The sequence below is a fragment of the Dipodomys merriami genome, unplaced genomic scaffold (assembly GCF_024711535.1).
Source record: "Dipodomys merriami isolate MVZ:Mamm:240054 unplaced genomic scaffold, mDipMer1.0.p SCAF_112, whole genome shotgun sequence".
Taxonomy (NCBI): domain Eukaryota; kingdom Metazoa; phylum Chordata; class Mammalia; order Rodentia; family Heteromyidae; genus Dipodomys; species Dipodomys merriami.
The window spans coordinates 3,776,306-3,792,976 of NW_027202405.1; the positions used below are offsets into that span (position 1 = coordinate 3,776,306).

Genomic DNA, 16,671 nt, shown 5'->3' on the forward strand with positions numbered 1-16,671 from the left:
CTCTTGGCCTAGAATATCTTTCCTTTAGATACCTCTAGAATGAAATCTCTAGATACCTCTAGAATGAATTCTGGCTATTGGTCATTTTAATTCAACTTGGAATATTATTTCTCTTAAATTTCCCTTGTTTGCAGAAAGTAATTTACTGTGCCCCACTCCTCTCAGGAGCTGTGATTGTTTTCAATTATGTATAATTTCTTTGAGCAGGTTAAACCAATTTATATTCTTGCATTCTGCTTCTCAATTTTTTTCCTCTGAACTTAGTTATTAATTATTAACTTTGCCTTAAGTGGATACAAATCGTAAAGTATTTTCCTATTATGCTTTGCTCTTTTACTATTCTTGTCTTCACTACAAAATTTTAGAAATGAGTATTACCTATTTTTACTCATTCTATTCTGAAACTATGACTGAAATGTCTGGCTTTTTTACTCTTAGCACTGTTTCTAGGTATTGGGTTGTTTTGTTTTACATAATAAGTAGGCTTTGTGTGTTCTGTGTTTTTGTTTATTTTGATTTGGTTGTTTTTATAATCCAGTGATTTAGTGGGAGGAAATTTGTTTAGAATCATGTGGGTTTGAGTTCTGTTCCTGCTCACATTATTAAACATGGAAAAACCTGTCTTTTTCTGTTTCTCCATCTTTTAAGTCTACATAGCTTATGCCTAACATGAAGGGCATTGAAAGAATTCTAATTGGCATTATTGGTATTACAATATTATCAAATATTATACATCAAAATTGTGTTTGTTGATTTTAGAGGTACTAAACCTTTTTCTTTTTATATCTCTAACCATTCTGTTTCTTCTAAGAGCTTTTCTTCCTGCAGTCTTGTATTTCCGAGACACTCAATTTCGTATCCTCTTTTATTTTTGCCTCCCCTGTAAAATCATTTGTTTTGTAGGATTACTCTGAAATGTGTTATCTCCAGTTCTTAGTAAACTTGGCTTCAATTCTAATTCTTTGCCTTTGATAGCATCAGTTGTATCCTCAGATTATTTGTGCTCAAAACCAAATATTCATTCTTTAAATTAGCTATCCTTTTTTTTTTTCTTTTTTTCTCTTTCATAGGGCCTGAACTCAGGACTTAGGCTATCCCTGAGCTCTACCACTTTAAGCCACAGCTGTGCTTCTCATTTTTTGACTGGTTACTGAAGATAAGAGTCTCATGGGAACTTTTTTGCTGGGGCTGGCTTTGAACTGCAATCCTCAGATCTTAGCCTCCTGAGTAGCTGTTAGTCTTCCAGGCAAGACCCACCAGCATACAGCAGGTTTCTTATTTTTTATAGTATCAGATGGCAATATACCTACCCACTGAGGATAGTTATCACGGAATCATCTTGATTTTATTTCCTTTATCTCATTCATTCCTGTCTTTTCTGAAGTAACATTCACAAGCCATCCCAACTTTGTATTTTTATGTTTACTTCTCTCATCTAGGATCCTTATTTTACCCTTGAATTAGGTTATACTGTCATTTAAAGTGTCCGATTGTAGGTTGCCTGTGTTCTAAGCTAGCAACAAAGATGGTCAGATGAATAAGGATATTGTAGTTTGTGGGTTCTGTAGTGTTTGGTTAGAGTTCAGTTGGCTGTTTTAGTTTGTCATATGTGGTCTAGTTTTTTCTACCATGTATCTGCTGATAACACATAGAAGTATTTCTGAGTCGGGAGTAGATGTGTGGAACAAAGATGGGAGGAAATGAGTTTACATTAGTGGCCTTCCTATGGCACCTACCGTCTAGAGGAGCAAAGTGGAAACAGGCAGGCCCCTGGAGTCATGGAAAGTGGTCTGACAGAGAGTAGTAATCATGTGCTGCTGTCTGCTTTCAAGACTATGAATTCCTTAACTCTTCAGGGATCACTAGGTGATATAAAAAGAGAAGAAGAAAATTGGGGGGTGGGAGCCAGTAATATTTTTACTGCTACCGTGAGCTTTCAAGGAACTTTAATGAGAGGAATCAATGTAGACAGAATGGAGAGTGAATGTGCCAGTGGATTCTCTGCACTTCATTCTATCTTATGAGCCATTGTTATGCTCATTCTTAGAAAATACTAACTTACTCTGTATTCTGTTGACCTAGCCATTCCTAAGGCTCTCATTACTGATAGGATCTGGCCTCATCAACGGACTTGATTTGCTCTACCTTTTGAACTTTAGTATTTACTGTTCAGTTTAAAACTTCCTTGTCATTTGGACTTGGCTCATTCATTTCTAGAATATAATCTGGTTTTTATGTGTGTGCGTGTGTGTGCGCGCGCACGCGCGCACACAAGCACATACACACACACACACACACACACATGTACCTTCAAATCTTGTTCAAGTCCTAACACTTCTATGGGAACTGATAAATGTCACATAGCTTTATCAGGTCTTTTTGTTTCATAATATGTCTGCATGTGTGTGCTTTCCTCCCTTCTCATTCTCTTATGTCCCTAGTACTTTTAAGCCCTACCACCCTTTGTTAATCTTATTGGATTGTATCTGTACATTTGTTGGCTATTTAATGTTGGTCTTACCTTGTTTAGATTGTAAGCTCTTAGAGAGCAGAAATAATGTCTTCATGATGTTTATTATTTCTCGGATACTTAATAAATTCTCATGGAATGACTGATTTTGAAGTTTATGACTTAAAGTTACATTTATAAATTGGGTGAACTAAGGAGTACAGCTCATGAGCAATGATTGACACTTATCTTCCCTTATTAGGTGAGATTAAACACTTGATGTGTAGTTAAGGTGCTGCTATCACATAAATTCTATACATTTATTTTCAATTAAAAGATACTCAGTGAAGCCTGTTATTAGGGCATAGGACTTAGCCTTTGCTTCCTCATGATGCCAGAATCAAGTAGGGAGAAGAAGTGAAAGAAATAAAAATGAGTGGAGAATAATGAAGGAGGTGTTAATTAGGGAAAATCATTGTTTTGTGGAAGAATTCTTGTTGTTGTTGTTGTTGTTTATGGGGCCTGAACTCTGGGCCTGGGCGCTCTCCCTCAACCCTTCAGCTCGAGGCTAGTGCGCTACCACTTGAGCCATAGTGCTACTTTCTGGCTGTTTCTGCTTATGTGGTGCTGAGGAATCAGACCCAGGGCCTCATGCATGCAAGGCAAGCACTCTATCACTGAGCCACCTTCCCAACACCCCTCCCCCCCCACTAATTTTTGTAGACGAATTCTTCACATAAAATTTCATCTAGTACATTAGACTATCTTGCCCTGTTTTTCTTTTCTGCTTTCCTAATTTTGTTTTTTATTGTAGAAACTTTCTAAGGACTAACACTTCTTCACTCAACATGGTTCTATAAAAAATTTTAACATGCAGTTCTTTTAAAATTTATCATCTTTCTAGTTTGGTCTTTCAGCTTTTCATTAGTTCTGCACAAATGAATCCCAGTAATAAAAAAGTAAGTTATAATCCATGTCATTCAGGATCTATAATATAAAAATATGAGAAAGGCTTAGTAAGTAGATAGTATCATTCAGTTACAAATATTTTAAAATACATTTTTACCTAGTATGTTTTGAACAAGATAGATGAAAAGTTAGCTTTTTGTTATTCTGGTTTTGCCCAATACTCGCACATACGAGATTCACTTAAGTATGACCACACCTGCGGGAAATCACCTGACCATCCTTGGCCTGTTCAGGTATATTGTTGAAATAAGTAATTATAGAAACATTTTTTTTTCATGCTTTGTAAGCTGCATTCTTATTCCTTTGTAAATAACTTCTCAGCTTTTATTTAATTGGGAATTTACTGATACCCATATTCTTGTATAAGTTTCTTCATTTTTGGCATATTGAAAAAAATTGTACTCATTGGAGGAAAGGCTGGTTAAAAGAGTGAAGTTCTGACCTTTTCTTTCTTCAACTATAAAGATTGAAGGTAATAAGAGCATTACTTGGGTTTAGCAAGTGTTAGCAAGCTTTTCAATGAGTATTAAGGGCAGTTACAAGTAAGCATATGTTTGTAATTGTTTGGTTATTTTGTACAGCTTACTGACTAGTGTAATACAGAGTTTTAATTTACACATAATTGTTTAGGAACCTTATTTCATTGACTACGGAGTAAATCAAGTCTGAATTCCAGTGAAGTAAAGATCTAAAAATGAATACCCCTAAACAAATAAATAAAATCATAAGGTTGAATTTTTCTGTTATGTGAGGAAATAACATAAATGTTCTTACTTTTTTTTTGTTTATGGTGTCGGTGATAGAACTCAGGGCCTTGCTATGCTGGGACTCTACCACATGAGCCACACCTCTAGCTTGAATGTTCGCTAGTTATTTTGAAGGTGTATTTCACTGAACCTTCTTATCTGCACTGGCCTCAGCTTCAGTTTTGTAAGTCGGCAGAATTATAGGTGTGAGCCATAAACCACTGGCACCCTTCTATTACCTTTGTATTATTTATTTTAATTTATTGTCAGAACTTTGGTTTAAATTCAGAGTTCTCACACTTGGTAGCTTGGCCAAGATACCATTGAGCCATGACTCATGACAGATTTTCTGTATGTTTAGCCACCTGTCTAACTGAGAACCTAACACTAAGTTACTGATTATCATTTAGTATTTGGATCATTTAATCAGTGGCTGGCATACTTTTTATGTAAAGAGACAGCTAATAAATACTTTGTTTTACAGGTAACATGTTCTTTGAACTATTTGGTGCTACAGTTACAGTATAAAAAGTTATGGTATTAAAAAGCAGTTATAGATGATATACAAAATAATTAGATAAAATATAAAAGAACTTTCAATAAGACTTTTTTTTAAACAGATGGTATCCTTAATTTGGCATGTGGACTCTTAATATGCTTGTTTTATAGTATAAAATTCTGTGTCTGTAGTATAAAATTCGGTAAATATATATAATTATATTGTCAGTTATATACCTAATGGTCCATGTCATGGGTTAATTTAGTGAACATGCTTTATTGTACATTTATTGCTAGACATTGAGCTATTATTCTTATACTATTCTGAAAATTTTCAAAGTAGTATAGCAAAATATACGTTCTATAAAACTCAACAAATTAATTTGAGACTGACTTTCATTATAGTTCTAGTAAAACTGGCATATCATCTATCATTCCATTTTTAATATATATGACATGGTCTATGACATTCTCTCAATCAGGATACTCCGTAGTGCTGCTGTTTAACCACTGCTAATGAATAAGAATTGTCATGGGAGACGAATCTATAGTTCTGGTCCTCATGTTTTTAGAGCATCCACAGTATAGTATCCTTGGAAATTTTTTTTTACATAATTATTGTGAATGTTAAATGGTGAAATATTTTTATGTAAGTACTTGAAATGCTCAGTTTTTATTTGATCATAGGAACATTATCATTTCTGAATCCTGAAAACTTAACATTGCATAGTATTATGATGAGCATCTGTGGAATTGCAGAAATTAAGTATACAGATGTTTGTTAACACCATACATATTTAACCAGCATTCTGAAATTCCAGGTTTGGAAGTAGTTAGGACTTAACAGCTATTCATAAAAAAGGACAAAAGAGAAGAGAATCATCTCCTTTGAGTTTGAACATCATTGAAAAGATCTGAAGAATTTAATATCACTAGAGGTTAAATTCATCTGTGCTGCTCAGAAGTAAAGAGAGTGGTGGGGGAAAAAAGCAATTTAAAAGGTGGGGGAAAAAAAGCTTAAAGAAACAAGAAGAAAATGATAAGAAGAAACCCCGCTTCAACTTTGAGGCTTCCAAGACAGGGCATGTTTTAGTGATGTCATCATGTCATATATTTACCTAATTATAATTATCCTAAATGTTCTGTTTAGGCATGAAAAGTATTGTGTAATATGTGTTTTAATTGATACTTGTTTAATGTATTTAATTGCTTCAAGAGTTATCTTTCAGTTAGTATTTGAAACTGGTTGGGTTTGGCACATTCCTATCTTTACCTTATCAAATTCTTTCTATTATACTATAGAAATACTCCCCTTATATACTACCATCCTAGTTGAGGTCTGTTTTTCTTCCTCTTGAAGGCAGATTAAAAACCAGTTTTGTTACCTCTGCTGAAATTTCTATTCATCTATCTTGTGTTCCCCTGTCAGATAATATTTCATTATGTATATACTAAATCACTTTTTAAGAATGTACTTTTCAGGAATACAAAATAAGAAACAGCGATTTTTACAATTTTTTTTCTTTTAGTCTGAGAATAAAGGATTAGAACCTACGAAGAACAATATAGTTCAGCCAGTTTCAGAAGATGGAAGAAAATCTAAGTCCAAACCAGGTGAGTAAAGAGGTAGTATTAAACTATGTATGATATTTTTAGTTATTTCAGAAAACTTTTTAGAGAAACTAGTGTAAGCCAGGGAAAGTCTTGTCATAATCGTTGAATACAATGTTATACCAATTTGACTATACCTTGTCAAATGGTGTTAGCTTATAGAGAAAAATGAGTTGAAAAACTTGTCTTTTTTTTTTTTTTTTTTTTTGTCAGTTGTGGGGCTTGAACTCTGGGCCTGGACACTGTCCTTGAGCTCTTCAGCTCAGGGCAAGTGCTCTACCACTTGAGCCACTTCCAGTTTTCTAGTAGTTAATTGTGGATAAGAGTCTCATGGACTTTCCTGCCCAGGCTGGCTTTGAACCACAGTCCTCAGGTCTCAGCCTCCTCAGTAGCTAGGATTACAGGTGTGAATGAGCTGCTGGGGCCTGGATCATTTTGTCTTAATTTTGAGACGTAAAAGAACCTCATTTCTTAATTGAAACACTTTTCTGACTTGTATATTTTAAAATTTGCTAATAAATGTCATGTCATTTCTTGTTTAGGTATATAAAAGTTTTTTCTTTCTGATCTTTATAGATAAGCAACTTATCCAGTATACTGCCTTTCCACTTCTTGCATTCCTTGATGGGAATCCTGCCGCTGCTCTTGAACAAGGGAGTACAACAGCATCATCTGAAGTTATGTCTTGTGTAGATAAACCTATAGAAGTTGATGAGCTTCTGGGTAACAATGTGGACCCAGAACCAACCCAAAGCAAGCTTGTTCGCCTGGAGCCATTGACTGAAGCTGAAGCTAGTGAAGCTACTCTGTTTTATTTATGTGAACTTGCACCTGCACCACTGGATAGTGATATGCCACTTTTAGATAGTTAAATCACCTGGAAGTGGACTCTACATGTACATATTCATCAAAATGATGAAGTATTTATTTTAAGGTATCATTTGGTACTTTCTTTTGTAAATTGTTTTGTTTTAATCAGATACTGTGGAATAAAAGCACCTTTTGCTTTTCTCACCAACCACACATTCTTGCAAAACCTGCAGGTGTTACTCAGCTTTGGAGGTATACAAAATTTAATGCAGATTATTGGCATATCTTTTACGTTGGAGTCACATGGCATTTTTCTCCAGTTTTTTACATAGATGATTATTTGCTCCAGTTAAACTTCAGTTTTTGTTTGATGCTGTTTGCATTTGACTGTAAGTCAATAGAACTTATAGTAAACCTCCTAAAACTTTCTCTGTTCCAGTTAATTTTATTAAAAGTTTTTCGCTTGGTTTATTTTTAAAACTGGGAACATAAAGTGCCTGTATCTTGTAAAGCTTCATTTGTCTCTCTTGGTTCAGAGAAGTTCATTTATGTTCAGAGATGTTTATTCATCTTTTAACAGGAAAGGCAAAGTGTACACAAGTGTTCACGGATACTGTTCCAGCTCCCTATGTGTAGAAAGACTGTGGGATGGGGTTGGAAACAACCCCGTCTGCTTTTCACTTAGATTAGTATAAGTAATAAAAGTTTTCTGGTTTGTGTTTTTATGAAGTATAATATTTAGTAAAATAAATAGAATGAACGTTGAGTACTAGTATTTGTTATGTGTCTTCTTTGGAGGTGAGTTGATAGCTACCTGAAATATTTTCCAACTTACAGGAAGAAGTTTGCTTTAAGCTGTCTCTTGTCCATTATCATCTTAATGTGAGACACATCAAGATGTTTGTGCCTCATCTGAAAAAAAATAACACCTTATATTGCAGCATTTCTATAATTTTATTTATGCAGTATTATATCCAGGTCCTTGTGCATGCCACGCACGTACTCTACCACTGAGCCACATTCACAGTCCTTTTCTTAAAATGTATTTTGAAGTTCTTTGTTTCAAGATTATACAGGGTTGCACTGTGTTCTTTTTTTTCTTTTTGTTGGTCGTGGAGCTTGAACTCTGGGCCTGTGTGCTGTCCTTAAGCTATTCAGCTCAAGGCAAGCGCTCTACCATAGTAGCATTTCCGTTTTCTGGTGGTTTATTCGAGATAAAAGTCTCACAGATTTTCCTGCCCTGCCTGGCTTTGAATTGAGATCCTCAGATCTCGGCCTCCTGAGTAGCTAGGATTACGGGCATGAGCCATTGGCACCCTGCTCATTCTGTTCTTAATAAAGAACTGGAATATACCTCCCATTGTTGCAGCTGAGCTAAGATCATTATCACTGATTGTCACTAAACCTCTACAACCTTTGCCCTGAGAGATGATAGAAATAGCCAAAATACCTCCTTTTGGAGCAATACTTATATAATTTGAGAGACCACCAGGTTCCAGACAACCAGCATCTGCCTTGTTCCTATTTTTGTTTTTGTCAACATAAAGTCATAAGAAACTTCATTTGTTAATATCAAATAATGAGAAAGGAATTTTGTTCCAGAATATTTACGCTATAACTTTTTCAAAATTATGTACCAGAATTCACTAATTACCAAGTTACTTTTATGTTCTGTTAGTTGGTAACTTAAAATCATATCACTTTTAATTTTCTTGAAAGCAAAAGCAAAACAAAATCAGATAATTATGAACAAATTTGAAAAACAACAAAGTAGACATTAATAGTTATGTTAACCCTATAACTACCAAATAATATGAGTAAAGATGCAATTTTTTCAGTAACCGTTAACATGCTTCCATATGAAATATAATAACAATGTATTCATGATAGGATAAACATATATACATGAAGGAAACAAGGATATAAATGATAGGGAGGATTTATGACTTTCTTTTGTTATTATTAGGTATTCAACATTGCCCCTGAAACAGTCTGGTAACATTTGAAAATGAAGGGAAGAAAGACTGATTTAAAAAAACAAAACAAAAACAGGACTGAGAAGATGGCTGAGTGGTAGAGTGCTTACCTTGCATGCATGAGGCCCTGGGTTCGATTCCTCAGCACCACATAAACAGAAAAGGCCGGAAGTAGCGCTGTGGCTCAAGTGACAGTGCTAGCCTTGAACTGAAGAGTTGAGGGACAGCACCCAGGCGCAGAGTTTAGACCCCACAAACGACTGAAAACAAAACGTAAGAACTAAAATTACAAGAGCAGGAAAACTGGAAGGCAAAAGTAGAAGAGCAACCAATAGAAAACAGTCCTAATACTGTACAGTAGTGTTAGAGTGGATTAAAAATAACTCACTTAGGTTTATTAGTTAAAAATTTTTTTAATGTGTACACATGTACAAATTAAAATAAATAGAGCTAAGTGTTGGTGACTCACACCTGTAATTCTAGCTACTCAGGAAGCTGAGATCTGAGGATCTAAGTTCAAAGTCAGCACTGGAAAGAAAGTATGTGAGGCTTTTATCTACAGTTAAACATCAAGAAAAGCCAGAAATGGAGCTGTGGTTCAAATGGTAGAGCACTATCCTTGAACAAGGTCAAGGACAATGCCTAAGTCATGAATTCAAGCCCTAGGGCCTGCACTCAAAAAAAAAAAAAATTCCCCCCCCCCAAAAAAAAGTAAATAGAAAAAAAAAATACGGCTAGTAACTAATCATAAGGAAGCATGATTAGTGGGGCTGGGCAGGTGGCTCAGTGGTAGGGCGCTTGCCTTGCATGCATGAGGCCCTGGGTTGGATTCCTCAGCACCACATAAGCAAAAAGAAAAAAGCCAGAAATGGTGCTATGGCTCAAGTGGTAGAGCGCTAGCCTTGAGCTCAAGAGCTGAGGGACAGCGCCCAGGCCCAGAGTTCAAGCCCACGACTGGACCCCCCCCCAAAATAAGCATGAGTAGTTATATTTTAGATACTATGATACAGAACAAGAATTATTAGGAATAAAGAGGCATTACATAGTAAGTCCATTGTTTTAAAAAGACCTTTAAATCTTTAATGAATTTCAGCTTACTAACTTCAGAGACAAATAGATGAATCCACTATGCCAGTTACAGACTTGTATAAATTGTATACCTCCAGCCCACAGAAAAACTTAGACCATTATATCTAATAGTACACATTCTTCTCTCAATTACATAGAATAAGCCACTCATCCAAGGCATGTTTTGAGCCATAAAAGGATAACTTAAGTTTTTTCTAAACTTACAGATTTCCTGATCATCAAATAAGCTAGTATTCTTTCTTACTCCCTCTCTTTGTTTGGAGACAAGGTCTTGCTATGTAGCCTAGTCTGGCCTCAAACTTGGATTCTTTAGCTTCGGCGTCCCTAGAAATGGGATTACAAGTTTGCTCTATAATACCCAGCTTAAGTTTATGAAAATTGTAAGTTTATGTAATGGGAAAGTTGATCAGAATACATTGTATAGATATGAGTAAATGCCACAATGAAACCCTTTGTACAACTAATGTATGCTAAGAAAAAAGAAAAAAATGTAAGAAAAAAAAAAAGTATACCTTAGAAGCTGTGTGCTGGTGGCTCATGCCTGTAATCCTAGCATCTCAGAAAACTGACATTCAAAGATCACAGTTTGAACTGAAAAGTTCACAAGACTCATGCCTCCAATTAACCAGCAGAGCCAGAAGTTGTGGTGTGGTAGGATGTGGTAGGATGCTAGTCGTTAATTGGAAAAAACCAAGGTCCTGAATTCAAGCCGAAATACTGCACCAAAATAATAGAGTAATTGAGATAATGTGGCATGGACAAAAGATGTGAACAAACAGTGGAACAGAATAGAGAAGACCAGCAAAGACAGTTTTCAATAAATGGTTCTGGAACAACTGGCATTCACATGTATAAACCCTCTACAAAATCTCGAGTGGATCACAGAACTGAATGTTGTAAAATGCCAACTATAAAACTCCTGGGATATAACAGACAAAAATCTAGATGACTTTGAATTTGTCGAGGAATATTATACCTCCTTCCCATGCTAGGAACTGGATTCAGAGCCTTGCACAACTCTCTACCACAAAGCTTCATTACCAGGTCTTCTAAAGGCTATAATTTATGAAAGAATTGATTAATGAACAGTCTTGAGAATGAAGACAAGTCAACATTGGGAGAAAATGAACAAAAGTCAGTTCTGATAAAGGAATACTATAAAATACACAAATTCAACAGTAAGAAAACAATGCAGTTTAAAAAAAAATGGATAAAAACCTAGACATGGTGGGGGAAGAAACACAAGGAGGGGAGTCTGGTCGTGGGGCCTGAACTCTGGGCCTGGGTGCTGTCCCTCAGCTCTTCAGCTCAAGGCTAGCGCTCTACCACTTGAACCACAGCGCGCCACTTTGGGCTTTTTTCTTTTTGCTTATGTGGTGCTGAGGAATCGAACCCAGGGCCTCATGCATGCAAGGCAAGCGCTCTACCACTGAGCCTCCTTCCCAGCCCAGCAAAAACAATTTTAACAGATACTTTACCAGAGAAGATACACATATGGCAAAGCATGTGAGTAGATGCTTCATACTGTTATATCATTAGAAAATGCAAAAAAGAAACTCAGAATCAGATCCAACTATACTTACATGAAAATGTCCAAAAGCTACAACGTTACAACTCTGACAACACTAACTGCAATGAAGATGAAGAAAATCAGGAACTATTTTTTCTTACAAATTAAACATTTTGATCACCACATGATCCTAGCATTTGTAATCCTTGGTAATTGCATGAAAAGATGAAAGCTTAATGCCCGCACACAAACTTATATGTACCTTATTTGTAACTGCCAAAATAGGGAAGCAAAATGCAGTGGGTGAAAGTATAAACTGGTGTGTCTTCGCAATGGAAAAAAAGATGAAATGAGCTATAAAAGTCATGTAGAAAGGAATTTTAAGTGTACGTTACTAATGAAAATTTCAGGTTATATATGACAATGCCAAGTGCGTACACAATTCTAATCATGTGACACTCCAGAAAAGGGAAAAACAGAAGTCAGTAAGAAGATCAGATGAATAGGCAGTTCACAAAGAAGCGAAACTTGCTGTGATATTCTGGTGGATACATGTCAGCATAGATTTGTTCAAACCCATGGGCCTGCACTATACCAAGAATGAATCGTAGTGGACACTAGAATATAATGATGTAATGAATTGCAGAATAAAATGTTGAATGCTGCAGGAAAAAAAGATACATAGAAAATGTTTGTACCTTCCCCTCAATTTTGCTGTAATCCCTAAAACTGTTCATAAATATTCAGAATAACAGACTTCCAATTCTCAAGTACTCACAGATATGTTTTTATTATTGCAATATAAGAAAATTACACTGTAAATGGCCTTTAGGGATTATCATTTTTATCCAGAATGATTTGTCGCATGTATCGTTTCTTTTTATTCAGTAGCACTGAATATACATCTAATTTTAATCATGCGCCAATTAAAGGACATCTGGGTTTTCTAGTTTGGGCTATTACAAATAAGGCTATCAAAATCTACATACATGTTTTTATGTGAGTAGGTTTTTATTTAGGTGGGATAATGCCAGTTTTATAGGCATGTCTTTGTGTATAATCCTGGAGATATTCAGACCATTTCAACAGAATTATTCAACAAGGTATTGAAATAAGGGTACTGGGTCTAAGTAACATCACCTTGTTTTCATAGTCATCCTGGTGCCTTCCAGGGTGGAAGGCCCTTTTTACCCAGCTCTGAAAAGCCAACAGGTGAGGTTGGCCAGTCTTTGAATTGCAGATATCAGATTGTTTAGCACCAGGAGAGCTTTGCTACAGTGAATACTTGTCCTTAAGTACAGTATTTCCCTATTTGGTTTGGTTTGTTTGTCCTTGAGTATTTCTCTATAGGTTCTGCTTTTATGGGCTTGGGTCTCTGCCCCAAACATGGTTTTTGTCTTTAAAAGCTTTTGTGCAAGCTCGATTCTGGGTTGCAAGTCTTTGAGACAAGACTCTACCTGCAGGGGCTGGGAAGGTGGCTCAGTGGTAGAGCGCTTGCCTTGCATGCCTGAGGCCCTGGGTTCGATTCCTCAGCACCACATAAGCAAAAAGAAAAAAAAAAAAGCCAGAAGTGGCACTGTGGCTCAAGTGATAGAGTGCTAGCCTTGAGCTGAAGAGCTGAGGGACAGCGCCCAGGCCCAGAGTTCAGGCCCCACGACCGGACCCCCCCCCAAAAAAAAAAAAAAAAGACTCCACCTGCAGTTGCTGGCTTTTCAATAAAGACTCCTAATTTGACCTCTCAAAATACGGCTTCTCTATTTCTTACGAACAAGTTTTATACAGTATTTGGAGGCCCCAGCCAGATTCCAGTGCCAAGGGGGCACCTGGGTTTCTTGATGCCACTGGTGGATGATCTTGGATGGAACACTCCAAAAGGCAGGCACTGCTTGAGACCTTTTTCCAGGTCTTTAGGCAGTTCTGCCATTCTTGACGGCAAGCTCATGGATACCTGAAAGGCCATCCATTTTTTGGAGTCACTCAAGAGACCTCCAGAATAAGTTTGTTGTTGTTTTTTCTCTGAATTCTGCTTGTTTTTCTGTTTTGGGGGGATAGATCCATCTGGAACTGTAGAGGTAAGGGGAGTGGATGTGCTTGAGACACACCCACAGCCCTCAAAGTTTGTGAGGACAACAGTTTGGGGTTGCTGAGGTGGGAGAGGCATATACAGCAAACTCTCATTTTGTGGAGTTCTGGTTGTGGCTGAAGTGGGAGATCTGTGGATCAAGCATGCCCAGCATGCTCAGGACAGTAGAGTTCTGGTCACTGATAAGGCAGGAGGTCTTTGGACCTGGCCTACCCAGCAGGTTTAGGTTTTTTATGTTTCTGCCTTGGTCTTGTCTCGTTCTGTTCTCTGTACCAGTCTGTAATATAGCTCCTCTGACCCCTGGTTAATTTTGGCAGATTGGAATTGGTAAAGTGCTCTAGTCTAAAATTTGGTAGAGTAAGGCCACCTGTAGGTTAAGAGGTTAGCCTCAGGTGACCCTTACCCTTCCTTTATCTGAAAGTATTCAAAGGTCAATCCGCATGCTACTGTGCCTTGGTCACAAACTTTGTTTCAGCATGTAGATCTTGGTTATCTGTAAGATTAAGATATTTAGTTTGTTGGCAAAAGTTTTTTTTAAGTTTTTCTAACACTGACCATCGTGGTTCTACAGTGCTATGGGCAAGAATATCCCTTGCTGCTGGAATTCCAGAAAATGTATGGCTGATATTCATTTTTGCATTCTTAAAGACCTTTGTGTACGTGTGTGTATGTGTGTGTGTGTGTGTGTGTGTGTGTGTGTATCAGCATGTTCAAGATAAAAACTGTTAGCACTGTAATCAAGTTATCTGGCTTAGCAAAAACATAAATCTTGACAACTAAGCATTTATTTCCTTTCATTGTTAAAATTTGGGGCTAATTATCAGAAATTTAAGTATAATTGTTTATCACTGTCAAAGATATTATCCATTCTATTTGTCTGGAACTGCTTTAGTTTCTCTTAGGAAGGAATCAAGAGAAAAGCTTGGTTTACTTCAGCTCCTCTTGGAATGCCCAAGGAAAAGGGACTACCTCTCCCCTCAACCAGTAGGCATGACCTCTCACCAGGACATGACAAATACAAAATGGGCGTCTGTTTCTTTTCCTTACAGACAGACACTGAAAGCCTGAACTGTAGTGTGGGTGATGTGATTATAATTCCTAAAACCTGCTCCTTGGTATGTATTTAAATGCTTTAAATAGGAAGGTTAAAAAGAAAAAAAAAGGTAATCTCTCGTGTAATATAATTTGGTCTCAGTATTAGTATATGGAACCTTAAACCTTAATTTCTATTTTGCAATTAGATGGATTTTTTTTTTGGGGGGGTCCGGTTGTGGGGCCTGAACTCTGTCCCTCAGCTCTTTAGTTGAAGGCTAGCGCTCTACCACTTGAGCCACAGCGCCACTTCCGGCTTTTTTCTTTTTGCTTATGTGGTGCTGAGGAATCAAACCCAGGGCCTCATGCATGCAATGCAAGCGCTCTTCCACTGAGCCACCTTCCCAGCCCCTAGATGGATTTTTTTTAAAAGCAAAATATGGTCTGAGATTCCTTAAGTTTGTTAAGTCTGGACTCTTGGTACAGTGCCGGTCTGTATGTAATTCTTACAATAAGAAAAGCTATGTCATTTGAGTTCAAAAGTTTTCTAAGAGTTAACTCAGACTACAGAAAATAAGTTTTAAAATCAGGCTGCAAAAAGGTAAATGGTAAGTGTTTCAAGGTTTTCAAAAGGGTTATTTTAAATACAAATTAAAACATAGGAGTGTGAAGCAAAGAGTAATGAAATGCTTTGGAAAGGGGATTTAAAATGGCTTACTGGATGAAGGGAATCTGGGAAGTAAGAATTGTCTTGAATGTTTCTTTCAAAGTGGTAAAAGGGGGAAATTAGGACTACCAAAGTTCACTTATATTTGTTTATATCAAGGTCTTTTTTGCTATCTTAATATCTATTTCTCAAGGATGTGAGCTGCCATGGAAACAGAACCCTTTTCAAAACACCACCAGGTAAGCTCTGCTTAAAACGATTTCAATTGATCTACTTGGTGCTTCAATTAAAGGGACTAGACTAATTTCATCTGAGGATAGTGGTTCAAAGTCAGCTTGGGCAGAAAAGTTCCTGTGAGACACTTCAATTAACCAGCAAAATGCTGGAAGTGGCACTGTGGCTCAAAGTAGTAGAGTGCTAGCTTTAAGCAGGAGAGCTCAGGGACAGTTCCTAGGTCCTGAGTTCAGGCCAGCGATGGACAAAGAAAATGCCAAGTGGGGTGTTATCCCAGTATCGAGAAGACACTCTTGGGACAAAGCTTGTCCTGGTGACTAGGGAATATCCAGAGGCAGTTGGAAGACACTGCTCAGATAAGAGAGTTGATATCAGATCCTAAATGTGCTTGGTCTTTCCAAAGTAATCAGAGCCAGTAGGTCATAAAAAATAAGCATGTCTACCTAATTGCCTATACCTGTCTACTATGTAACTGGGAGGGAACTTGCACCCATGCCTATCAGTCATTGGTTATAGAGGGTAGTAAAAAAGCTATGGTTGTGAAATGGGGGATAGTTTAAATCAACAAGAATCCCAGCCCCCAGTATCTGAGTGCAGTAATCTCTTCGTAAACTTAAGCTAAGATTTCAGGTCTCTTCTAGGCAGGGCCACACACCTATTCAGCTTGAAGCATTACAGAAGATGGGTCTTCACCCACTAACTCCCCTAAGATCAAGAGACTGAAGTCTCTTGGTAAAAGTAAGACAGGGACCCATGCCTGGCTCCATCAGACGGGGATGATTCCAGATGGAAGGCCATTTTCGATATGTTGAAACTTAAGACTTTTGTTGTCATCCTTTCTGTCAGCTCCTCCCCTGGAGCACTTTCTGTTTGCAAATGTTACCAAGCCTGACCTGAGAAAGGAGTGCTGGTTGGATTTAAGTTCAAAGCCTCTTGATTCCAAGAGTATCAGTCATATGGAGCCAACTTTGACTGCTAGACTCCTTAAATCACAGGT

The 16,671-nt window shown here is 37.1% G+C and overlaps 1 protein-coding gene across 3 annotated transcripts in view; it reads left to right on the forward strand.

Moving 5' to 3' along the window:
- Nucleotides 1-7,849, forward strand: part of Hsf2 (heat shock transcription factor 2) — a 30,481-nt gene extending 22,632 nt beyond the window's left edge. For all 3 annotated transcript variants that reach the window (XM_070015346.1, XM_070015347.1, XM_070015349.1), the window contains exons 11-12: nt 6,192-6,276; nt 6,850-7,849. In XM_070015346.1, coding sequence (XP_069871447.1) covers nt 6,192-6,276; nt 6,850-7,145 — 381 coding nt within the window. In that variant the 3' untranslated portion in view covers nt 7,146-7,849. The remainder of the gene's footprint in view (nt 1-6,191; nt 6,277-6,849) is intronic.
- Nucleotides 7,850-16,671: the final 8,822 nt, after the last annotated feature.